General features: G+C 38.3%; 2 protein-coding genes across 3 annotated transcripts in view; one reads left to right on the top strand and one right to left on the bottom strand.

The window, feature by feature from the left end:
• DCX (doublecortin) overlaps positions 1 to 24,470 on the top strand; it is a 198,742-nt gene that overhangs the window by 20,289 nt on the left and 153,983 nt on the right. The window lies entirely within an intron of this gene.
• Positions 2,374 to 7,158, bottom strand: SERTM2 (serine rich and transmembrane domain containing 2). The gene has a single exon (XM_026678563.2). The coding sequence runs from the start codon at positions 3,189 to 3,191 to the stop codon at positions 2,913 to 2,915; it is 279 nt and encodes a 92-aa protein (XP_026534348.1). The 5' UTR covers positions 3,192 to 7,158; the 3' UTR covers positions 2,374 to 2,912.

Here is a 24,470-nt window from a genome sequence, read left to right as displayed (position 1 = left end):
GACTGGAGAAGACCCTAGAATTCTCTAAGTAGAGATCTTGCTAGTTGTTGGGTTTACTATTTTTCTGGAATTGTAGGACTAGAAAGGAGGTCTTTCTGAGAGGTCTTCTAGCCTATCCCCCTATTTAAGGAAGGAAGCCTAATATCCTCATCAAATGGTTGTCCTGTTAATTTTTGAAAACTTCCAGTGATGGAGCACCTACAACTTCTGAAGGCAAGCTAGTTCCACTGATTAATTGTTTTCACTGTCAGAAAATTTCTTCTTACTTTTAGGTTGGATCTCTCTTTAAATATCTCTGTTAAGCATCTTATCCGTCTCTAACCAAATCCTTGCATGATCTGCATAGGTTTTCTGTAATGTTGTCAGCATCATAGTATATATTGGTGCATAATGAAAATGCAACCTAACAGTTAAGATGACAAGAGAATTTACTGCTTGCTAACCTTGAAGATAGCTAGTTTGATGTAGTGGCTAATGGCATGAGGCTGGGAATTTGAATCTTGCCTTACATAGGAAACTAGTTGAGTGTCTTTGGGCCAATCACCCTCAGCCGTGAGAAGGAGGCAAAAGATTTTGAAAATCTTTTCAAGAAAACTGCTGAGACTTGTTCATGTAGTCATTAGGAATCTAGACTAACTCAAAGGCAGAGTAAGAGGTAGCTTGTTGTTAAAGTTACCAGATTAGAAACTAGGAGACCATGACATCTTGCCCTACCTTAGGCATAAAGCCAAGCTGGGTGACCTTGAGCCAGTCACTTTCCCTCAGTCCTAGGAAGGAAGCAATGGCAAAGAGCTTCCAGAAAAACTACAAAACAACTGCAAGGACTTGTCCCGGAAGTCATCAAAATCAAGACTGATTGAAGTCACCAAAGACAAAAAAATACCCCTCTTCTCGAAGTTGTATTTGTTGGCTTGCATTTCTTCTGCTTTCCCATCAAAATTCACTTTTGATTCATCCCCCAAATTAATATGCTTTGCTGAAAATTCTTCTTCCACCTTCTGCAATCATGTATTTGGCCATCATGTTTACCACACTTATTCATTCTTGGATGATCTCCAAAAGCTAAGCAAGATTGGACATGGATGGGATGCCACCTAAAAATCTCATGCCCATACTTCAATCTCAAATGTTGAAACAAAATTCCTAGGAGAAGATAGCAGTAAACATTTTGTGTATTGTTGGAAATTATGGACATTAGATTTGTCATGTTGGTGTTGTAAGAATTCTGAAGGTCACACAATCTAATCTTGTCTAGCTGTAACCTCATTTTGGTTACATTAATGTCTCTAAATACAGTTTCAGAAAGAAATATTATCCTTATATGTTCCTGCAATATGGAATTTGTTATCTCATGAAAACCTTTGGCTCTATGAGCCTCAGGCAAGACTGAGAGGATAATTTTACATAACCATAAAGAAACTTCACTCATTTTAAGGATTGGATCCAGGATATGAGTTTATTCTCTGTTTTTAAAAGTTTCTATACTCTCAAAATGAGAAAATGGATCGATATGTTTCTTTTAGTTCTAGATTTAATGAAAAGTTTGACTAAACTTTGTTATCTTTAGTTGGTTTAACTTTATTGTATTTATTTCTTTTTTTCTTTTCATTTTTGATTTCCTGGGGGGGGGGGAGGTTTAATCAGTACAATTATACATTTTTGTTTTTTAATAGGGACCAGCTGGAGTTTCTCCAGTTGGGAAATCAGTGTCTACTAAATCTATTTCAACTATGTACATGGGATCTTCATTCCAATCCTGATACTAGCATTCATTCAGATACTTGGACATCAATCTTGCAGAATCTCTTTATTTGACCAAAAGAAGCCTCACTTTCCAAAATGGACTTCGCTCCTGCATTTTGTAGTGTCAGCAGAAATTATTTGGGTATGGTAATTATATGTTTGGACCAGAATCCTTTGGCTGGAAAGCAGGTCTTCATTTTGAACCCCAAATTTGTAATTCTCATAGGGCAAAGGCAAGTCAGAATTTCTTTCTTTGTTTGTGGCACTCCCTCTCCAAAGAACTAACCAGGCATCAATTGCCACTAGCACTTGTATCATGCACTAAAAGACACATCTGAGACAAGATTAAGCAGGAATGCCATCATCCAAAAATTATAATCTTTTAATAAATGCTTATCCAGAAATTCACCAAGGAAACATATCCAGTATAAACTGCCCCAGGCTTTGAAAACTTCAGTGAAATGGTGAGTATTGGGTTGTTTTTTTAGTATTTTATAAATGTGTCTTACTAAGTTGCATATATTTACATGAATGATAGCTGGTTGCATGAAACATCACAGCAGGTGCCTGTGCAACTCCTAAGGATAAGCAAAACTTGGTAGAAATTTAATATTCCATGTTTTTTAGGTGAGTTTCTCCACATCCTGTGACTTCTTCCATGAATCCCAAAGCAGTCCTGTTGCACTGGGACCCTGGAGGACAACTTTACGTCAACCTAGGCTTCCAGAAGATTCTGAAAAGCAATCTTCATTCAACAAGGTCACTACCCTTCTAACTAAATAGTGCAAATGCAAAACTATAGCCCCTCTCTCCCAACTGAAGATGATGGTGATGATCTTTTGGAAATATGAGACAAGCCTTGAAAAGACAGAGCTGCTAAAATAAATCCAAGCAAGACTATTAAAATTTATAAATTGCTTTGGGCCAGAACTGGATCAAGTATTCTTTGGTTGCTATCCATGGTCCTGAATCTACAAATCTATGTTATTGTAGGCCTCCATAACTGTTCCCTCAGGGCCCTGCTCATGTCCATTGCATCCTTGCAGCCTTCAGTTGTCTTGAAATCTTATTTGTCTGGACCGTTTTCAGCTGGGCCAACAGTGGACAACGTTCCCACATTTCATCCAGTAAACCAAAAGATGCATCTCAACATATTTTTGTCCCATTTTTTAAGGACTGGGAATCCTGGTATGCATTTCCACATCTGTGAACTCCTGGATGTTCTCCGTTCTCTCTGGAGATGTGGTGATGGGAGATATAACATGCTTTAAGCGGAGAAGCATCGTGAACAGAAGAATGAGCAAGATGGCTAGCAGGGTCAGGAACAGCCCCACATACATATACAGGTTAGAATACTTATCTGCAATTGCTGCTTCTGTAGCCAATGTTGGGTGTGGATGAGCACGGCCAGTAAGATTTCCATGGTGTCTGAAAACAAGTTCAGTCATTGCTTACTCAGGCCTTATCCATTCTCCCCCATTCACTCATAAACATGTTGCTGCTTTTTTTACACAGTCCAAGAAAGGGGTCCTTGTTGGATTCATGCATTGGAGTATGAAGTAAATTCTCAAAGATACTATAAATCTTTAAGTTGCATAGGAAAGTTCTTTTCATGGACAGTCATCTTCTCCCAAGGCTTTGCTTACTCTGTAAAATAGAAGATCCAGATCATCACTAACACCACCATCACCATCAATCATTTTTCCTTGAAAGAAAACCACACACTAGAGATTTGCAAGGGCTTTTCAGTCAACAGCATTGCACAACTAATGATATATCCACAGAAGGCTTAGTCAATATCCATAAGCTGGTTTTAATCAGAATCTTTGGTCTTCATTGGAAAAGTAAGCATCAATTAACTTCAGAGTAAGCAACCACAGGGATGCTTTTTTCAACATCTAATTTCAAATCTTTGTACTGTGCTTTATTTCTAAACTGAGCGACATGAGTTAAGGGACATTTCAATTAATGTGGTGGTTCTCCATTTTCCCATTTCTTATGGACCTCTTCACAATTGTTGAGAATTCCAGTTGGCTACTTAATAAACTTCCATTGTTCTAGTTGTAGCTGCTCCTCCTTTCTGCATTAACATCATAAATAAAAAACTGTAAAAATTCTGAGTTTTATGTTAAGGCTTCCTTTGCCTGATGCTCTGAGCCTGTCAATGATCTCAAATGTACTATAAAAATAATACAGAAGTATTGCATGGATAGTGAGATATTGTGAATCATTGGAATGGAGCTAACTGTTTTCCTTCAAAGCTATCCCATTCTGGTATCTTCAGCCATGCCGGGTATGAATTTGGTAGATGGTGTCAAGCTTGTTGTGTGCTGTATTATAGAAGACTCTTGATGGTAAAAGATATAGATTTAGGCCAGGGGGTCTCCAAATTTGGCAACTTTAAGACTTGTGTCCCAAAGATGCTTTTTCAAGAGGTAACTGGACTTTCAACTGAAGAATCTTCTTGGATGAGAAGCGAAACGTCTTCAAAGAAAAACCAGAAAGTCCAGTTGCCTCTTGAAAAAAACACCTTTGGGACATCTATGACCTGGATGACTGAGCGTTTCCATAGACATTTAAGACTTGTGCACTTCAACTCCCAGAATTTCCTAGTCAGCATGATTGGCTGAGGAATTCTGGGAATTGAAGTCCACAAGTCTTAACATTGTCAAGTTTGGAGACTCCTGGTTTAGATAGACAAAAACATCTCTCTCTCAAGGCTAAAGAGACCTATAAAGAAGATTTCTGTTGCTGTCTCTTGGACAATGAAATGTCATGTAATAAAATTTCTCTTGCTATTTCACCAAAGATTTTCCCTTCCCTACGTCTTAAAAGCAGCTTCTGTTTTCCTGTTTTAATTTCAGGGTACCCGAGATTGTCTTTTTCAACTTTTTGTTTTGCTGACTTTTTGATCATGGGACAGAGATAATGAAATAAAGATAGTCCTTGACTTCTAACCATTAGTTTAGTGACCATTTGACAACAGCAGTGAAAAAAAATAACTTACAACTGGTCCTTGCACTAATGACTGTTGCAGCATCCCCACAGTCTCGTAATCAAAATTCATTTATGATGGTTGCAATATCCCGAGGTCATGTGACAGTCATTTAGAACATCTTCCACCCCCCATCTCCAGAGTAAGATCAGCTCCAACTCTCCTTACTTTTCATCAGAGCTTAACCACTTGGCTCTGCCATTTGGCTTGGAGCTCCAACAGAGAGATGTCAGCTTTGGAAGCCATATTAGTTTTATATTGGGGATGGTTGATGGGGGTTGGTTAACAACAGGGCTCACCTTTTCATCATACTTCCTCCTTCCCCATCTTTTTAGTTGGGTTCATTTTTTATAATATTGTTTTTATATCAATTATTAGATTTTATACAGGTTTACCTTTTAATATTGTAAGTCACCCAGAATTAAGGTGTGATAAAATGGGAGACAGATAGACAATGATTTTGTGATATTCCTCACCATGTCACTAGGGGTAACATGAAAGCAGCCTTCTAATATTTGAGGGGCTGCCACAAAGAAGAGGGGGCCAACCTATTTTCTAAAGCACAAAGGGGCAAGACAAGGAACAATGGATGGAAACTAATTAAGGAGAGAAGCAACCTATAACTAAGAAGAAACAGTGAGAACAATTAATCAGTGGAACAGGTTGCCTTCAGAGGTTGTGGGTGCTCCCATCACTGGAGGTTTTCGTGAAGAAGCAACATTTGTTTGAAATAATATAGGATCTCCTGCTTGAGCAGCGGGTTGGACTAGAAGACCTCCAAAGGTTTCTTCCTGTTCTGTTCTAAGCATCTCATAAGCAAAGTCAATGGCGGAAGCTAAATTTGCTTAACAACCATGTGATTTACCTAACAACTGCTATGATTCATTTAATAACCATAACAAAAAAAGGTTGCAAGATTGGACACAACTCACTTAACAACCACCTTGCTTAACAAAGGAAATTCTGGTCCCAATTGTAGTTGTAACTCAGGGACCACCCATAGATGCACATTAATTTTCTTTTTGTTTCCTTTCTTTTCACCTTTTCCAAGCTTAAGTTCTTTCCATCTCATTTCTGCCTCATTTTGCTCAAAAACCAAAACCAAAAACCTCCAGCTTCGTCATGAGTATTTGAAAGAGATGTGGTGGCACAGTAGTTAGAATGCAGTATTGCAGGCTAATTCTTCCAATTGCTCGCAGTTTGATCCTGAGTGGCTCAAGTTTAACTCAGTCTTTCCATCCTTCCGAGGTTGATAAAATGAGGACACAGATTGTTGGGGGCAAGATGCTGACTGTAAACTGCTCAGAAAAGGTTGTCAAGCACTGTGAAGGGGTTTAAATGCTATTGCTACTTGCAGGGCATCCCAATTAGTACCCCTTCTTCCCCAGCCCAAAGCCACTAAAAATAATGTGGCTCCACTCAGCCATGTAAAGGTTGCACTTGTCCTACCTGATTTTGTAACTGCAATATGGACTGTTTGAATGTCCTAAAAAGAGGCTCATGTCTTAAAGGCTACAGCATTTGTTTTATTGCAAAGATTACTTTTGAAAATTAGATGGCCTAATAGGAAGACGGTTCACCTGGAATTCAAGTGGAGCAATGATTACAAACCAAAAGCCACAGCCTAATAAGTGTCTATTGGACATTTCTAAATTTAAGAAAAGAGATTAAAAGTTGGAAATAATTACAAAGAGGAGAAAATAGCATTTAGCATTTACTTCCTCTTAAAATTTGCAGTCAAATCATCACTTTTAATTTAAGGGAAGAAACAAGACTAAATATATTGAGAATATGCTTATGACTGATGCATCTTTAATAAAATATAGAATAATACAACATAGAATAACAGTTGGAAGGGACCTTGGAGGTCATCTAGTCAACTCTGCATGAGCAGGAGAATCTATACCATTTCAGGCAAATGGTTGTCCAGTCTCTTCTTAAAAACCTCCAGTGAAGAAGCACCCACAACTTCTGAAGGTTAGCTGTTCCACTGATTAATTATTCTAACTGTCAAGAATTTTCTCCTTAGTTCAGGGTTGCTTCTCTCTTTGATTAATTTCCATCCATTGTTTCTTGTTCTGCCCACTGGTGCTTTGGAAAATAAGTTGATTCTTTCTTTGTGAAAGCCCCTCAAATATTGAAACACTGCTGTCATTTCACTTCAAAGTCATTCTTTTCACTAGACTACACATACCCATAGATAAAAGCTAATCATCTGTATTCTAATGCTCTTTATTATTTGGTGATCTTGTCCATATAATTGTCGTATCCCATGTATAGTTTAGCCTCAGAAAATGACCACTGGCATTCCAGGAAATGCTCACTGCTGGACTTTTCTTAACCTAAAATGCCACCACAGAAGATTGTTGTGAGGATAAAAAGAAACGGAAAAAATCAAGATTATCAATAAAGTTAACTAGAGCTCTTAGATTCCTGGTGTCTTAATAAAGTGCATTGGAGCACACTGGACTTCTGTTCAGATTTTAGGTCAGCAAAGTATTAAATGCCTGAATCTGAAACTCTAAATGACTTTTTTTTTTAATTGCAGAATTTAAAGAGATTTTTATTTCCTGATCCAATTTTCTACTGAAGCTTTCTCCATAAAACTTCAGACATTGAGTGACAAGCATTCCTTTCGGCAAAGAAACTTAATTAAATTCTCTAATTCAAAGTTCCGGATGAGCCCATTTCTTAGGCTTCCCAAAGAGAGTGAACACTAACTTTTCTAAGAAAATTACCCAAGTGTGTGTATGTGTGTGTAGACAGAGAGAGGTTTGTGTAAATTCAAGAATGAGACTAAAAGTGCAAGAGTGAGCAAGCAAAGATGTAGGGCTAAAATTAAAATAGGCTTAGCCATGAACACTCTGATTTTCTCAGAAGAACTTCAGGAAACAGATCAATATGCAATATGATTTCAAGAGGTTTTGAAGACAAAGCCAGCTGCCCCCCTCTCCCCCGCTGCCTGAATTAAAACTTAACATTGCAATCAATTATCTGGTATAACTGGCTTATAACCTTGCCTCCTCCCCAATTCAGGAATCTGGTATTTTAATGCATGCTTTTAATTAAAAAAAAAACTCTCTTGAGAGAGTATTCATTTCTCTTCTTTCCTTGACAGATGAGTCCCTCACTCCCTCTCTTTTACATTCAGAGTTAATACACTGAAAGTCTTTTAAGTAGAGAGAGAAGATTTAAAGTGTAACCAATTTATCTTTCTCGTTGCTGGATGGAACCTGAGAGGGTTTAACCCCTCAAAGACCCTACCTGGGGGCTATTAGAGGTATCTTCTTACGGGTTGTCCTAGAGACACCTCTTGTCCAGATCGAGATTTTTCCTGTTGGGCTATTACACCCAGAAGATTTGACTTTTCAGAGAGAGCACAGTTGAAGTAGGGTTCCCTCTGAATGTTCACGCTTGGCAGCGTGATAAGGCACAAAGGGGTACTGCTTTTCCCTCAACTGTCTCAGTTCTCCAGCTGGATTGCACATTCTCCTTCAGAGGCAAAAGAATGGCGACAAATCCATCTGCCTTGCAGACAGCCGACTGAGAGCTGATTTTACTCACCAGTTTTCTTCTTTCCTCTCTTTAGACAGTGGAGAGAATTGAACAGATTTCTCTCTCTGCACACAGCTCTGTTTCATGAGAGAGGGAGGGAGGGAGGGAGAGGGAGAGAAAGAGAGAGAGATGCCCGTGGCAGCAATAGCAAAGTTTTGACAAGCTTTTCTTTTAACTCTTTCTATGCCCTGGATTCTTTTCTGAACTGAACAACTAGATAAAAAGCCAAGACCGATGCCAGGAGATAAACTAGAACTAATTCTGTTTCTTTTCTAACATTGAGAATCCTCATTGATTGGGGAATTGAAGAAAGCACAGAGACTTGTTGATGTTATCTGCGATAGAAGCTCCAATGGAAATTTTGTCACCTAGTGGAATTCATTCCCAGAAGATGTGGTGAGAGCTATTAATTGGGGTAGATTTAAAAGAAGATGGATTAAATTCCTAGAGGACAGGTCTGTCAAAGGCTATTCATTTTGAAGACTCAATGTTGTCTCCACATTGGAACCAGGCATCTCAAAATAATTTTAAGAGAGGCAGAGATCTACATCCCCTCTCTGTAAGCACCCCAAAAGAATATGGTTGGCCATTGAGAAAAACAACGTGCTGGACTAAGAAGGCCCTTTTAAATGTCTACAGAGCTTCTCAATCATGGTTGTCCCAAAAGTGTTTTTACCCCCAAAAGATAACTGGACTTTCTTGGTTTTCTCCTTTGAAAATGTTTTGCTTCTCATCCAAGAAGCTTATTCAATTCTTCAGAAGTAAAACATTTCCAAAGAAAAAAAACAAGAAAGCCCAGTTGTCTTTTGGAAAAAGCACCTTTGGGACAAGGCCTAAGCTTTTTAGCACCTAGTTCTTCAAAAATCTGCAAAATGTGTTGCACTGCCCATGACAGATAATGTCCACTAGATGTACATTATGGACAAACAACAGGTTACTTTTCCAATATGGGTGAACTCTTAAGTTTTGTGAGCCTTAACCACACTGATCAATGGTGAGAGACATTGCAGTTAAAGATAAATTATTCCACAAAGCATGGTGAAACAGTGCTTTTTTTAACACTTTTCGTGCAAAGTGTTAACTTATCTGCAAATGCATTCCTCTCTGAATCTTGAAAATCAGATTTAAGAGGGCTGCAATTCAAACAGGTATCCACCCACCTCTACATCTTCTTTCTCCTGGCCATCTGCTTCAAAAATTGACCTTTGCACATTTCTACGTGTTTCTGTGTTTATGTTTTTAAGAAGCAAGGAAAGAGTCTATTTCTTTGCCAACGAGCATTCTGTTGATCACTCAAGTGGGAATCACAAGGTAATGAGCACTTACATCCTATATATGTCAAGTGCTTTTCTGTAAATAAAGAAACAAATAGAAATTGAGACATCACTTGGCAAAGCATGAGTTTGGAAATTTGAAGGTCTTCAAGGAGAATTTAGGATACCCCATAAAAAGAAACCAAAGGCAGTAGGAAGGATATAAACAGTCAGAACATGGACATAAGAGCCCCTCTTTGAAGGAGACGAATGCTTTAAAAATATGAAATATAAATAAAATGAAAATGCATAGAAAAAAAGTTCTGGAGTTCTCCATATCAATCAGCAATGGATAATAGCCATTGGCTTATGAATTTGAACAGGAAGATACTTGCAAGACCCAACTCATTAAAGGAACTGTTGAAAGAAAAGGCAAAAGAGAGGTAGCAGAGGAGGAAGAAAAACAACAGTAACATGTTACAAAGAAGGCATATATATGGTGAATAATGGGGAGAAAAGAAGAAAGGAAATAGAAAAATTATAGTTTCATTTTTAAATAATATAATCATGAATGGAGTCATTCCCCCATATTCTGCAAATATTTACAATTTCTTTTCTTTTTGAGGACATGCAAGGAAAGAAACAATGCATGGAAACTAATCAAGGAGAGAAGCAACTTGGAATTAAGGAGAAACTTCCTAACAGTAACAAAAAACAACAACAGTGGAGCAGCTTGCATTCAGAAGTTCTGGTTCACTGGAGATTTTAAGAAGACACTGGATAGCCATCTGTCTGAAATGGTATAGGTTCTCCTGCTTAAGCTGGGTGTTTGACTAGAAGACCTCCAAGGTCCCTTCCAACTCTGTTATTCTATGTTCTATCCCACTCTATACATTACAGTAAAAACCAAGCAGCAAAAGCCCAGCTTACATAAATACATCCATTTATCAGGGCTCAACAGGATCTTTGAATTCCAAGAATGATCAATTACAAGTAGTCCTTGACTTATAACCATTCATTTAGTGACAAGTAACCATTTTAAGTGGCCATTTCCTCTAAACTGACCACAAAATAAGCCAGAAGATCAATTTTCATCAACATAATTGTTGTATCCATATCCAAATGATCATAAAAACAATTATTCAAATGCATTAAAAAGGTAAATTCTCCTTCAAAATAATTTTATTATTATTATGGTTGATTGCACAATCAGCCAGATGTTCAGACTGGAATTTTTAACTCCCTATTGAGTCCTTCCCAAGGACCTGGGATAAGCAAGCGTGGATTTTTGTTAAAAGGTATTGTTGCAGGATGTAAGCTGTTCCAACTAAAACTATCTTTTGCAATTGACTGATGGTGATTTTGTCAATGATGATGGTTTTCAAGTTGTGCTCCAGTTATTTGGGATTGCACCCAAGGCACCTATTACTATTAGTACTACCTTTGCTTTCTGTTATTTCTGATTCTGGAGGTTGTTCTTTCCAGAACTGGTGCATGATGATGATGATGATGATGATGATGATGGAATCCAGATTCATATTAAGACCTACATTTCTACATTTTTAAATTCAGATTTTATAAAACCATAATAAATAAATGCATTCATGATATTGCAAATTCATGATAATAATTTCTGGTGGTGCAGTATTGTAGGCTAATTCTACTGATTGCTGACTGCCCAGCAGTTCAATTTTCATCAGCTCTAGGTCAGCATTCTGTCCTTCTGAGGTTGATAACATGAGGACCTAGATTGTTGGGGGCCAGATGCTAACTCTGTAAACCACTTAGAGTAGCAAAGCACTATGAAGCAGTATATACATCTAAGGGCTATTGCTGTTGCTAATGACTGATGATGTCAAATAAGGCTGCCTTTTGCAATTGACTGGTGATTTTTTTTTTTTTTTGCAATAATACACATTGAGCCATCTATCCATCTGAACCTGGAAGTCCCACAGGATCTCAATCTCTATGAATTATATCTATATCTGTATCATCTATATCTGTCTTTGTCTCTAACATTTTTGATATCTTCCTTTTGCAACGTTTTGGTCATTTTATTAAATAAAGATTCAGAGAGAGAGAGAGAGAGAATATACTATCATGAATACTAATTCACATGAACAGAATTTTACAAGACTGAAAGTATTTCTCCTTTCCTTTCCTTTTACTCTCTGGAAAACTAGGGAGAGTCTGCCCTGAAATGCTTCCCACATCTCCTTCTGTGGGCTGAGATACCTTTACATGCCAGTTGACCAGTCTGTGGTTCTTCATTAATGGAGAGCTAAGCAATTGAATTGGCCTGAAGATGGGCCCTCCAACAGGAATTTATCAGAACCATTTTGTAGCAGCAGCTGTAGTGCAGAACTTCTATTTGGAAAAGCCAGGGAGTTTCCTGAGTTTCTCCGCACTCTTCAGTCCATTCCCACAAACTAGTGAAACCATGGTTATTAGGAGTTGCTGTCAAACCAGTCAAAAATGTTCGTGAGTAGCAGCCAGATTGTTCAGGGCACCAGAGGACAAGACAAGAAATTATGGGTGGAAGCTTGTTAAAGAGAGATCCAACCTAGAACTAAGGAGAGATTTCCTGACAATGAGAACAATTGAATACCTTGTCTCCTGGAGTTGTGGGTACTCCATCACTGGAGGCTTTCAAAAATAGACTGGGTAACCATTTGTCTAGGATGGAATAAGGTCTCCTGCCTTGAGCAGAGGGTTGGACTAGAAATTCCCAAGCTCCCTTCCAGACCTGTGATTTTACTGAATGTTTTGTGTTGGGTCAATTCAGATGAAATAGCTGATCACTGTGGTGACCTCTTCATCAATCCAGAAAATGTAAGCTCAAAACATCTGCCCCACCCAGAAGTTTGTTGTTCTGGAATCATGGGAATGAGGCAACACTGAGTTCAACAACAGTAGTCCTTTCTTTGTATAACTGAGTCATTTGGGGAAAACAACATATGATTTTATTATGAATATGTCTTTATATCCAAACCCTAACAAAATTGGGATATTGTGGGTGAGCCAGTGTGGTATTTAAAGGAGGAATCCCTATATGTAGCTATGAGAAACTGACTCAGGAGGATTCTCATGGCCTTTTGCCCAGTGTGTTTGTCCCCATTTTCCTGTTTTGCTCCCACAAGAACCCAAAATGGTATGCTCATTTTCCTTTCCTGGATTATTCTCACAACAACCTTGGCTTGCCTAGGTTGACCACTCAAGATTCCAAGGTCAAGTGTGAACTAAGCAAAAGAATGGAATACTCCGTCTCCTAAACTTATTTACATTTCCAGAAATTGCATGTGCATCTTTGCTACAGAGAGTCTTTATCTTATAACCTCTCATTCACTGACTGTTTGAAGTTACAACAGCACTGAAAAAAGTGACTTATGTCCATTGTTCACACTTGCAACCCAATTGCAGCTTCCCCATGGTCAATGGAATCAAAATCTGGCCTCTTGGCAACTGGTTGATATTTATGATGGTCGCAATGTCTTGGGGTTGTGTGATAACCTTTTGCAACTTACTGACAAAGTCAAGGAGAAGCCAGATTCATTTAAGAAGCAATACTCACTTAACCACCGCAGTGATTCACTTAACAATTGTGGCTTACCAGGTTGTAAAAGGGGGCAAAGCTCAGTTAACAATTTTCTCACTTAGCAAGAAAATTTTGGGCTCAAGTGTGGTTGTAAGTCAAAGACCAGTTGTACTGTACTACAGGATAATATCTATCTTATGGTCACTGCATTGATGGTCTTGCCTCCCTGTGAGAACCTCTGGCCACATATCAGCAGGAGGTGAAAGGAGCCCAGATCAGAATCGGAACTTTCATAAGCATACTTTATTAGGGGCGATCATTGTAATTTATCACAGTATTGTGGATTTTCATGGAACCTTATTGACATCTCTATGGGATGCTGCCTTTACAATGTGCATATTATTAATTATTCAATTTCTGTCTCTTCTTTTGTTCATCAGCAGACAGAACATTCTCATTTCCAGTTTTATTTATTTGTTTGTTTGTTTGATTTCTATAGCTGCTCCTCTCAGTAAGTAACTCTTGGCTGTTTACAATTCCAAACATATATTACTGTTAAAAAATTTAAAAAACATTTTAAAACAAACTAAAAAAAAAAAACATTCACATGCACACACACAGACACACACCAGGGGACAGGTCATCAGTGTCAAAATGATAGCTGCCAGTGGGATGATTAAAACCCCAACCCTTTATACATACATGGGACGTCATTCTTTGGTTGGGATCACTCAACATGGTAAGTCAGGAGCCATAATTTTTAAAGCATAATGGCTACGTTCAGACAAATGCTGAACCACAGCTAAACAAACGTGATAGCTTACTAGGAGGAATGAAGTCTGCCTTATTCTAAGGGTAGGCAGTGGCATTTATAGTCCAGCTATGCTCCCTAAAATCTGCAGGGAGGTTCTTCTTTTTTGCATTTTATAAAAGAGAAATAGAATAATCAGGGCCTTAATATATTTCAATGATCCTTTTGAAAGCTGGATTGCAACTTCCCTGGTAGATCATGTTTCTTGGATCCATATCAAAAGCACAGTTGAACATGCCAGAAATGGGTTGTAAATCACTGACTGATCAATCCCAACAACTTTCAAGCACCTCCTATCACATCAGCTTTTTGTGTGACTTTCATCAAAACAGTGACAGAGTAGTGTGGTTGCTTTTATTAGAAGTGGATCTTCCAGGGTTTATGTTGATTCTTCTTGGTGGCATGACCAAGGCTTAATTCAGCCACATAACAAGATAAATCCTATTCATTGGAGCTACAGGAGGTGGCCTAGTAAGACCTGCAGCCCCAAATATATAGATTAGATGGGTTTTAGCTATACCATAGATAGATAGATAGATAGATAGATAGATAGATAGATAGATAATATATATATATAGAATATAGAATACAGAATACCAGAGTTGGAAGGAACCTTGGAGGTCTTCTAATCCAACACTGCCCAAGCAGAAGACCCCACACTATTCCAGACAAATAACTGTCCAATCTCTTCTTAAAAGCCTCCAGTGATGAAACACCCACAGCTTCTGGTTCTACTGATTAATTGTTCTCACTGTCAGGAAATTTTTTCTTAGTTCTAAGTTGGATCTCTCTTTAATAAGTTTCTATCTATTACTTCTTGTCTTGTCTTTAGCTGCTTTGGAGAATAGGTTGTTCCCCTCTTCTTTGTGACAGTTAGCTGGCTAGCTAAAGATAGGTAAAATAGATTGAGTGATAAAATAGACAGATTTAATAGATGATAGACAGATATATAAGTTAGGTATATCTGACTGAGCCGTGGTGGCACAATGGTTAGAATGCAGTATGGCAGGCTTGCTCTGCAAACTGCCAGCAGTTTGATCCTGACCTGCTCAAGGATGACTCAGCCTTCCATCCTTCCAAGGTTGGTAAAATGAGGATCCAGATGTTGGGGGCAATATCTTGACTCTGTAAACCATTTAGAGAGGGCTATAAAGCACTGTGAAGCAGTTATACATCTAAGTGCTATTTCTATAAGGTAGATAAGTTAGATAAAATAGATAGCTAGATGAAATAGATTAGATAGACCTCTGTATCCTAAGGGTCTCCATACCTACAACCACCAGAATTCAGTTGAATCTTCTTGTCCTCCACAGTCTCCAAGCACTGCAAGAGGATAGCTGCAGCATCCCCTGAGTCACTAGAGATGAAGATGTAGAGCTGAGTTTCATCATCATATTTACTTACTTGTTATCTATTGTTTACTTCTTTATCTTTTTAAATTTATTTACTTCAAATACTTCAAATGATGTCAACATAACTTGCCAATAAAGGTAATTTAGAAGATATCTTTCCAGAAGAGTAAATTCAAAGAGAGGAGAGAACCACCAGATATTTGAATCGAATAAAATGTAAGGAAATCAAATGCTGATAAATATAACTGGAACTCTTGACATTTTAAAAAAGGCGAGCTAAGTTAATTCCTTACTTTTCATGTTTGCCTTTTTGATTCAAAGTTGCAATTTTATTTGGGGTTCTTTTTTGTCTCCAGAAAGAAAGACAAGGGAGAAAGAAGAGGGGGAAAAATCTTCCCTAAAGCTGACAGCTTAACAAATTGAAAGTCAGAGAACTGACTGAGCAGACCTAGTTCAAATTAGTTTCTGTCCATTTATTTTTTTTCCAGTTCCAACACATGACTCTATTCTTAGTCCTCAAAAGTTTCTTCCTCTTCTTTTTCTTGCAAATCACTAAAGGATTTTCCTCCAAAACTAAAAGAAGTTTTCTTAAACAGATGCACAAATTTCCTTGTAAGAAATTGTTTCAGTATGACATTCTTCATCAATGCATTTCCCTACCTCTTTGATTACTTAGCACTGTTCTCACTTCAGGTTTTGCAGCTGCCCAAAGTAAAAGACAAAACAGACTGAAATCCACTCCTCCCAAAATAGCATTTGTGAATATAATGCTCAACCAGCGATGATTTTTGAAGGGAAGGACCAGAAATTGAGTCTGGAAGGTATACCTGAATCGACTCACACATATGCTGAGTGATCCATTGGGCTATACATGAATTAACTTCTCCCTTTCTTATATAGGTAGTCCTAGACTTACAACCATTTGTTTAGTGATTGAAGTTACAATGACATTGAAAAAACGTAACCTATGACCGTTTTTCACACTTATGACTGTAGCAGCATCCCCATGGTCATGTGATCAAAATTCAGATGTTTGGCAACTGGCTCATATATATGATGGCTGCAGTATCCCAGGTTCATATGATCCCCTATTGCAATCTTCTGAAAAGTAAAATCAATGGAGAAGCCAGATTCACTTAATAACTATGTCACTAATTTTACAACTGTAATGATTCACTTAACAACTGTGGCAAAACGGGGCACTTAACATCTGTCTTGTTTAGGAACAGAAATTTTGGGCTCAATGGTGGTCGTACATCAAGGACTGTCTGTAATTGTTCTGGCCATTTTAAGGAAGAGAGAGAATTCTTATTAACAGAAAAATTTCAGAAATATTTTAAAGCACTGGAAAACTATTGTAAAATCATGATGGCTATAAGGAAACATTGGACATATCTAATATTATAGATTATTTTCCAGATTATAAGGCAAATAGCCATATATTTTTTCAGTTTTACTAGGTAGTCCTTACAATTGAATCAGACTTTCCATCATTAAGCAAGGCAGTTGTTAAGTGAGTCGCATCTGATTTATGACCTTTTTTGCAAATGTTCTTAAATGAATCACATAATTGTTAAGCAAATCCACCTTCCACCATTGACTTTTCTTATTGGAAGCCAGATGGGAAGGTTGCAAAAGACGATCATGTGGATCTGAGAAACAGCAACCATTATAAATACCTGCTGGTTTCCAGGTGCCTGCATTTTAAACAAATAAACGCAGGGCTGTAAGTCCGAGGACCAGTCATAAGTCACTTTTTTCAGTGTCATTGTAACTTTGAATGGCTGTAAATCGAGGACTACTTGCATCTTTGTTGTTGGTTATAGAGGATGAAAAGGGAAAGAATGGAACTGGTGAGGTGAAATCTCTGACTTTCACTCCAGTGAAAATACCAATAAATACAGGACAGATGGAGGGACCCATCAGGGCTAGGAAATTTGCTCTTTTGTAGCATTGCCTTGAAAAATGGGGGGGAGGAGGAGGAGGAGGAGGAGAACCCCCCCCCAGTATTTAAAGTTGAGGGCTAACATATATCAAGGGTAGGATTCCAGATGGTTGTTAGAGAACCTCTCGGTATGTGCCGCTTCTTCAATCTCCGAGATCAATCTACTTATCTAATCATTTCTGCTAGAAAATGTGGTAATGGCAAGAGAGTTTAATAGTCAGACCTGATATCAAGCTGTAGCAGAACAAATGCAAACAGTCCAAATGTCTGGTTTGAGAGATGCTCTGCACAGCCTGGACCAATGTCTTTTGCCACCTGACTCTGGTTGCTAGGCAACACTCCTTGCAGGGGACAGCTAATCTCATCAATGACTATTCCTGGACTTTAGAAGAGTAGCTAACTGTGCCGATACTAAGCCACAATATTATTATCTGGGCATTTTCTCTCTTGCATCAGCCCAAGATTTGTTTTTAAATAGAGCCATCATGGTTTCTACCTGTCTAAGGTAACATAAACGTTCATTATAAATTCAGCAAGTGAATGTTGTCGCAGCCTGGTCATCTCCTACACCAACATGGGATATGATTGAATGTTCTGTTTTGAAATAGTCTTGCATAATCTTTCTCCAACATCAAGTAGCCTTCCTAATTCTAGTCTTTCTATTCAATCACAAACGAAGACATCAGAAGGAGCATTATGGATCCTTTTCAGATGTAGAAGTCAAAGAGCCAGAGAAAAGCTGTAGGAACATCGCCATTTTGCAACCATAGGGGAAAATCAACCCCGAGGAGGATCTGCAAGTATGTCTGGATGAGAAAATGATGTCTATAGTGCAGTTTTATAAGATAGGATTTGGAGACATATTTGAACTGTTCTCAACCAGTTTCTGGCTTAAAAGAGTTTCCATTGTCAGGCCCACAAAATCGGGAAGTCCAGGCAAGTTCAAAAGAATATAGATTTATTTATGCTAATGCTCTCTATAAGAATCTGAACTACTACTGCATATAAATCTGAACTAGTAATGGTCAAAGCAAATTGGGGGCAAATAAGAGTCCATGGAATTCAAGGTGGTCTGGACTTAGATCTCTTGTGGGCACGAAGGGACTCAAGACTCACAATGCATTTGACCCCTCCCACAGGCTCAGCCTAGTCATCTCCTACATCCATAGTCTTAGGATTTCCAATCCTGCAATTGTTGTATGACTTGTTTATTTATTTTTATTTATTTTATTTGTCAAACACAATATAATAGAAATAAGAATAAACATAAGTTTAAATACCTGAAATAGGTACTAATAACTGGGGACAATAGGACAGGGACGGTAGGCACGATTGTGCGCTTATGCACGCCCCTTACAGACCTCTTAGGAATGGGGTGAAGTCAATAGAGGTTAGTTTGAGGGTAAAGGAGGAGGGGTTTGAGCAGGTGACAACAGAGTCAGGTAGGGAGTTCCAGACATTAACCACTCTGTTCTGAAATCGTACTTCCTGCAATCAGGTTTGGAGTGGTTTACATTAAGTTTATATCTGTTGTGTGCTCTTGTGTTGTTGTGGTTAAAGCTGAAAGAGTCATTAACTGGTAAGACATTATAACAGATAACTTTACTATGCTTAAGTCCAATCTTAGCTGGCGTAGTTCAAGGTTGTCAACGCCTAGAATCTCAAGTCTGGTGGTATAGGGTATTCTGTTGCAAACAGAGGAGTGTAGTACTCTTCTTGTAAAATACTTTTGGACTCGCTCAATTGTATTAATGTCTGATATACAGTGTGGATTCCAAACAGCGGAGCTGTATTCAAGTATTGGTTTAGCAAAGGTTTTGTATGCCCTAGTTTGGAAATAAGTATTACTGGAAGAGAAGCTTCGCAAGATTAGATTTACAACTCTTAAAGCCTTTTTGGCAATGCTGTTGCAGTGAGCTCTGGTGCTTAGATCATTCTATATGAGTACTCCAAGGTCCTTGACATAGTGAGGGTCATCGACGAGGTCATATCTGCCTGGCTTGCATTTGGTATACTGATTTTTTTTTTACCAATGTGTAGGACAGAGCATTTGTTGGTTGAGATTTGGAGTTTCCAACTGTTTGATACATAATCAAGGTTGCTTTGAAGGACAATAGCATTGTCTGTGGTGTTGAATAGTTTTACATCATCAGCGATGAGGACACAGTTGCTTATAAGGTGATCACAAAGGTAATTTATATGGGGTATAAAGAGTGTGGGTCCTAGAATATTCCCTTGGGGGACACCATTGTTAACTGGTGCAGGGTTTGACAGGGCGTTTCCTATATTCCTATACACTTGTAAACTGCCCAAAATTGTTTTGTACAGCAAGATGGGCGGCATATAAAATTAATAAATAAATACAATAAGGTTTTATGGATTTTTTTATAGATAAGAGATTTGGGAAGAAGAGATCATTTGTTGCATTTTAAGAGAAGATTATACATTACTAAAATTGTTTATACTTAATAAAAGTGTATATAAAAATTACAATTGTTTACACTTGTGATGAATTTATATATTTTCTTTTTCTTTAATATGATCTCATTTTTCTTTTTCTCTAATTGTTCCTTTTTTCTTTCATTTTGCACATCTGTTCTTCTATCTTTTTCATTTTTCATTAGTTTTTACTCTTATAAGTGTAATCTTTAATAAAAATCGTTATAAAATAAGAAAACATTCAGAGCGTTCTTCTCTTCTCTTCTCTTCTCTTCTCTTCTCTTCTCTTCTCTTCTCTTCTCTCCTCTCCTCTCCTCTCCTCTCCTCTCCTCTTCTCTGACTTCAGTCAGCTGCCTCCTTCCAACTCTTAATGGTGTCTCTAACCTGAAACATGGGGCTCCAGTGTTGGGTGTCTTGGGAATGCTAACTGTGAGTTACATACACCAGGTCGCTATGAAGCTAAATAAAACTCTAGATGCACAAGTTCAGAGCCAAGAGAGAGTTTGGAGCAAGAGATTGTGGCCACCCTGGTAAGCAGTTCAAAGGTCTCAGCCTGAGAGCTGAGGGACTGGCCCTGATTCTCAAGTCTCTTTCCTATAGTTAAGGCTTGATTCCTAAACAACCTTCTTCATAAGACCATAAATAAAAGATACATGAGAAATTAAACCGGAGGAGAAAGCTATCCTGAAAGCTATCCTAGCCAAACATGCCTTGCTGGTTTTCCAAAATGTTTGTGAGAGTTAGTCCTTTTTCATATGTCAGTGTAGAATCGTGAAATGTAAAGCAGGTAATGAGAGCTAACTTAGATTGGAAGAAGTCTCCTTTTTTACCACTAGATGGCAAAATTCAATCGAAGTCGTTCATGACTACCTTTTTTAAGTACTGTGAGATAAATCTAGAAGGAAAGTGACATCTAAAATAAATGCATGTAACTATGACAAAGTTAGGAAGAACAACAAGAAAACAAACACACTCTGGTGGTTTGCTTCTGTTTGGGAGGTTGGGAATATTGCCAAGAAGACAAGAAGGAGAGAAGAAGGAGATCTGAAAACCAGAGAGCGAGAGAGAGAAAGAGAGAAAAGGAAAAATGAATAAATGAATGAGAAAAAGAAAGAAAAAAGGGAAGAAGGAAGGGAGGAAGGAAGGGAGGAAGGAAGGAAGAAGGGAAGGGGAATCTGTAACGGACATTAGGCAACTGGTCAAAAGTCAAGGTTGACACAAGGACTACTGTTTCTTGTATGTTTGCATTTGAACTTCCTGGTAGCATCAACTTGGCCACAATGGATCAACATGCTGAGCAAGAGAGAACCTTGGTTGAGAAAGTGCCCACAACTCTCCTTCTTTTCTGATGATTTGAGTTGGCTTGATGAATGTGGAAAGAAATGTGGATTGTGTTTGTGCTCATTGAAGCTGTTTTGGTCCAATTATTGCAAGAAATTTTCAATCCATGAAAAAAAAGTATGCATAAAGCAAGAGGTGGGCAATGAATTTGCTGGGTGGGAATAAAAGAAAAGGGGTGTCCCTGCCTGCTGGAATTAGATTGCCCCCAACATCCACATGGCTCCTATCCCATAGGTGTGTCGGAGGTCCTTGAAGCCCAGGTTGAAGCCCCTTCTAAGTCATTGTTGCCTGGTGTTGCCATCTTTTGTTTATCTTCATCATTGTGTTTTATTGCTATTTTTGTTTGTTTGTTTTGTGATTAAACTGGAATCACTGGGTGTTGAGCAATGTGCAAATTTAATAAAGAGGAAAAGTGAGGGAGAGAGGGAAAAGAGAGGGAGTGGGAGGGGGAGGAGAAGGAAGAGGAAAGGGGGAAAGGAGAGAGGAGGGGAGAGAAAGAGGGGGAAAGAGAGAGGGAGAAGAGAGGGGAAAGGAGAAGAGAAGGAGAGGAGAAAGGAGGAAGGAAGAGGAGAGGGAGAAGATAAGCAGATGGGGAAAGGAGAAGGAGAGGGGGGAAAGGAGAGGAAAAGGAGGAAGAAAGGGAGGGAAAAGAGAAAGGAGAAGGAGAGGAGAGAAGGAAAGAAGGAAAAGAGGGGAGATGAGGGGGAGAGGGGGAGGGAGAGGGAGAGGAGAAGGAAATAGGGGAGAAAGAAATTATGTGATATTACCTACTATTATGGACAAAGTGCTCCAAAGACTAGACTTTCTCTGCAGAATATATGGTTTTATTAGGGTTCTTTTTCATGATCTTATTTTTCCACTACATCCATTCATATTAGTTTCATAGTACAAAAATATGAAAGAAAAGAATTCACATAAATTAATTCTAAAGCGATCCTCAGAAAAGAAACTCTGCTGCTCTGACAGAAAATGGATTACCCAGAATAAAATGGGAACAAGATGTTTGAGGTTAGAACTTCTAAAATTTAAGGAGGAAAAGCTAGACAAGTAGTGCTGAATGAGTGTTAGACATAGTGCTGTATCAGTAGTAGCTGTAGTGTTAAATCAATATTAGATGTAGTGATGATAATACTGTAATCAAGGACCTACCAAGGAGAAAACCACACTCCCACCAACACTGTCAAGGCAAGCTACAGGTAGTCCTCAACAACTGAGCCCAAAATTTATATTGCTAAGTGAGAGATTTATTAAGTGAGTTTTGCCCTAGTTTACAACCTTCTTGCCACATTTGTTAAGTGATTCACTGAAGTTGTTAAATTAGTAACACGGTTGTTAACTGAATCTGGCTTCCCCCATTGACTTTGCTTGTCAGAAGTTTGCAAAAGATGATCACATGACCCTAGGACATTGCAGCTGTCATAAATATGAGCCAGTTGCCCAGTGTCCGAATTTTGATCACGTGACTGTGGAGATGCTGCAATGATCATGTGAAAAATGATCATGTCACTTTTCAGTTCTGTTGTAACTTTGAACAGTCATTAAACAAGTGGTGTTATATAAAGTGTATATAAACAGGGAGCAAACCCCACACTCCCTTGAAAGCCCAGGACCACGTGAAGTTCTCATTAAACTGATTTATTACTAATGCTTATGTTTCAAGTTACTTCTTGTCCTGCCTTCAGATGCTTTGGAAACTAGATTGACACTCTCTTTGATGTGACAGCCCCTCAAATATTGAAAGGCAGCTATCATGACACACCTAGTCCTTTTCTTTGTTAGACTTGACATACCCAGGAGAGAGGGAGGGAGGGAGGGAGGGAAGGAAGGAGAGAGAGAGAGAGAGAGAGAGAGAGAGACAGAAGGAAGGAAGGAAGGAAGGAAGGAAGGAGGGAAGGAGGGAAAGAAAAAATGAAAGAAAGAACAAAAGGTAGAGGAAAGGAAGGAGGGAAGGAAAGAAGGACAGGGAGGGGAGGAAGGAAGAAAAAAGAAAAAGAAAGAAAGATACTAAAACTGTATAAATGACTTCCAGCCTTCTTTTTAACAATTACAGTCTCGTTATCCCTCCTCCTAGAATGTTATTCAAATCCCTTCAGCCTCTCTCTGAATCTGCATCTTTTTAAATCTTCAAATCCATAAATCTTTGTTTTATTCCTTTCTTTTTTCAGCAAAAATGTCCATATAAGGTTTCCAGCCTTTCCAGAAAGCTTTTGTTGTTGTTTTTCTCTCTGATCAGAGAGGTCACTTTTGCCCTTCCTGCGTATGATCTTTCACAATGCAGGCCTTCACTGTGGAAATTTTATGATTCTTCCATTGTGGTACATAACAATAACCTTGCTGGCCTGGTATGCCATTTTGATGAAAACAGTGAGTGCTTGAGGAGGCATGTGGTGTGGTGTCCATAGCAGTTGAACTGTAAGGTGGCTTAAGAAAAACCTGCCCTCTTTTTCCTTTTTTTCTCTATTCCCCCCTCCCCCAGTTGGATTTTTATATTTGGACTTATTCAAGAATAAGACTGTAGGGGCGTGCATAAGCGCACCAACGTGCCTACCGTCCCTGTCCTATTGTTTCTCTTATTCTTTTATTTTTCTTATATGTACCCATTTCATGTATTCACAACTATGTATACACTTATACTTATTATCTTGTAAACAATTGGCAAATCAAATAAAATAAATAAATAAATAAATACTTCTCCCCCCCTCCCTTTGTTTTACCTCTTCAGCAAGGGGAATATACAGATTTCTGTCTTTTTAAATCTTTTCTTATTTTTTTTCATCCTTTTTCCATTTATATTTTTTTCCTTTTTTCCCCTTTTTCCTACATAATTGGAACCAATTGGATTAAGGTATTCAAGTGCCTGAAGATTTTTCCCTTCCCTCTTTTATTTTTAATTATTTTTTCTTTTTTTTTACTGGAGTGGCAATTGGCTGCTCTTGCTTTTTCTATTCAATTTTTCTATTGTACTTCAAGATGAGCAGAAAAATACCAGCCTCAGCTTCTTCAATCCCGACTTCTTCTTCCTCAGCATCTGGAGGACAACAATCAATACAGGTGATGTTACAACAAGAGAAGGAGAAAGAAGTGACACTGCAGATGATTATGCAAGGAATTCAAAAGATACAAGTAAAAACAGATAATATTAAAAAGAGAACGGAGAATATTGAGCAAAGAACGGAAAAGACGGATGAAAAAATAGAAAATATTCAACAGATGATGATGCAATATGAGGACAGAATTAAGAAAATTGAAGAACAAGATGTACAAAGAGATAAAAAGATTGGAGATATGGATACACGATTGAGTGAAGTGGAAAGAGATAAGGGCAGATCTCTGCAATCGTTGGGATGGGAAATTGATAGATCAGAATTCTATCTTAGATTTCAAAATATAGAAGAAGAAAAGGGTGAAAACCTTGCTGAAATTATGACAGAAATCCTGGCAGAAGCATCGGAGGTAACTAAAGAGAAGATGATGGATGGAATGGACGAGGTTTTTCGTGTT

The sequence above is a fragment of the Notechis scutatus genome, chromosome 10, assembly GCF_049901735.1.
Source record: "Notechis scutatus isolate UNSWTSFEM ecotype Mainland chromosome 10, rNotScu1.2, whole genome shotgun sequence".
Classification (NCBI taxonomy): Eukaryota; Metazoa; Chordata; class Lepidosauria; order Squamata; family Elapidae; genus Notechis; species Notechis scutatus.
This window is presented reverse-complemented; position numbering and strand designations above follow the sequence as displayed.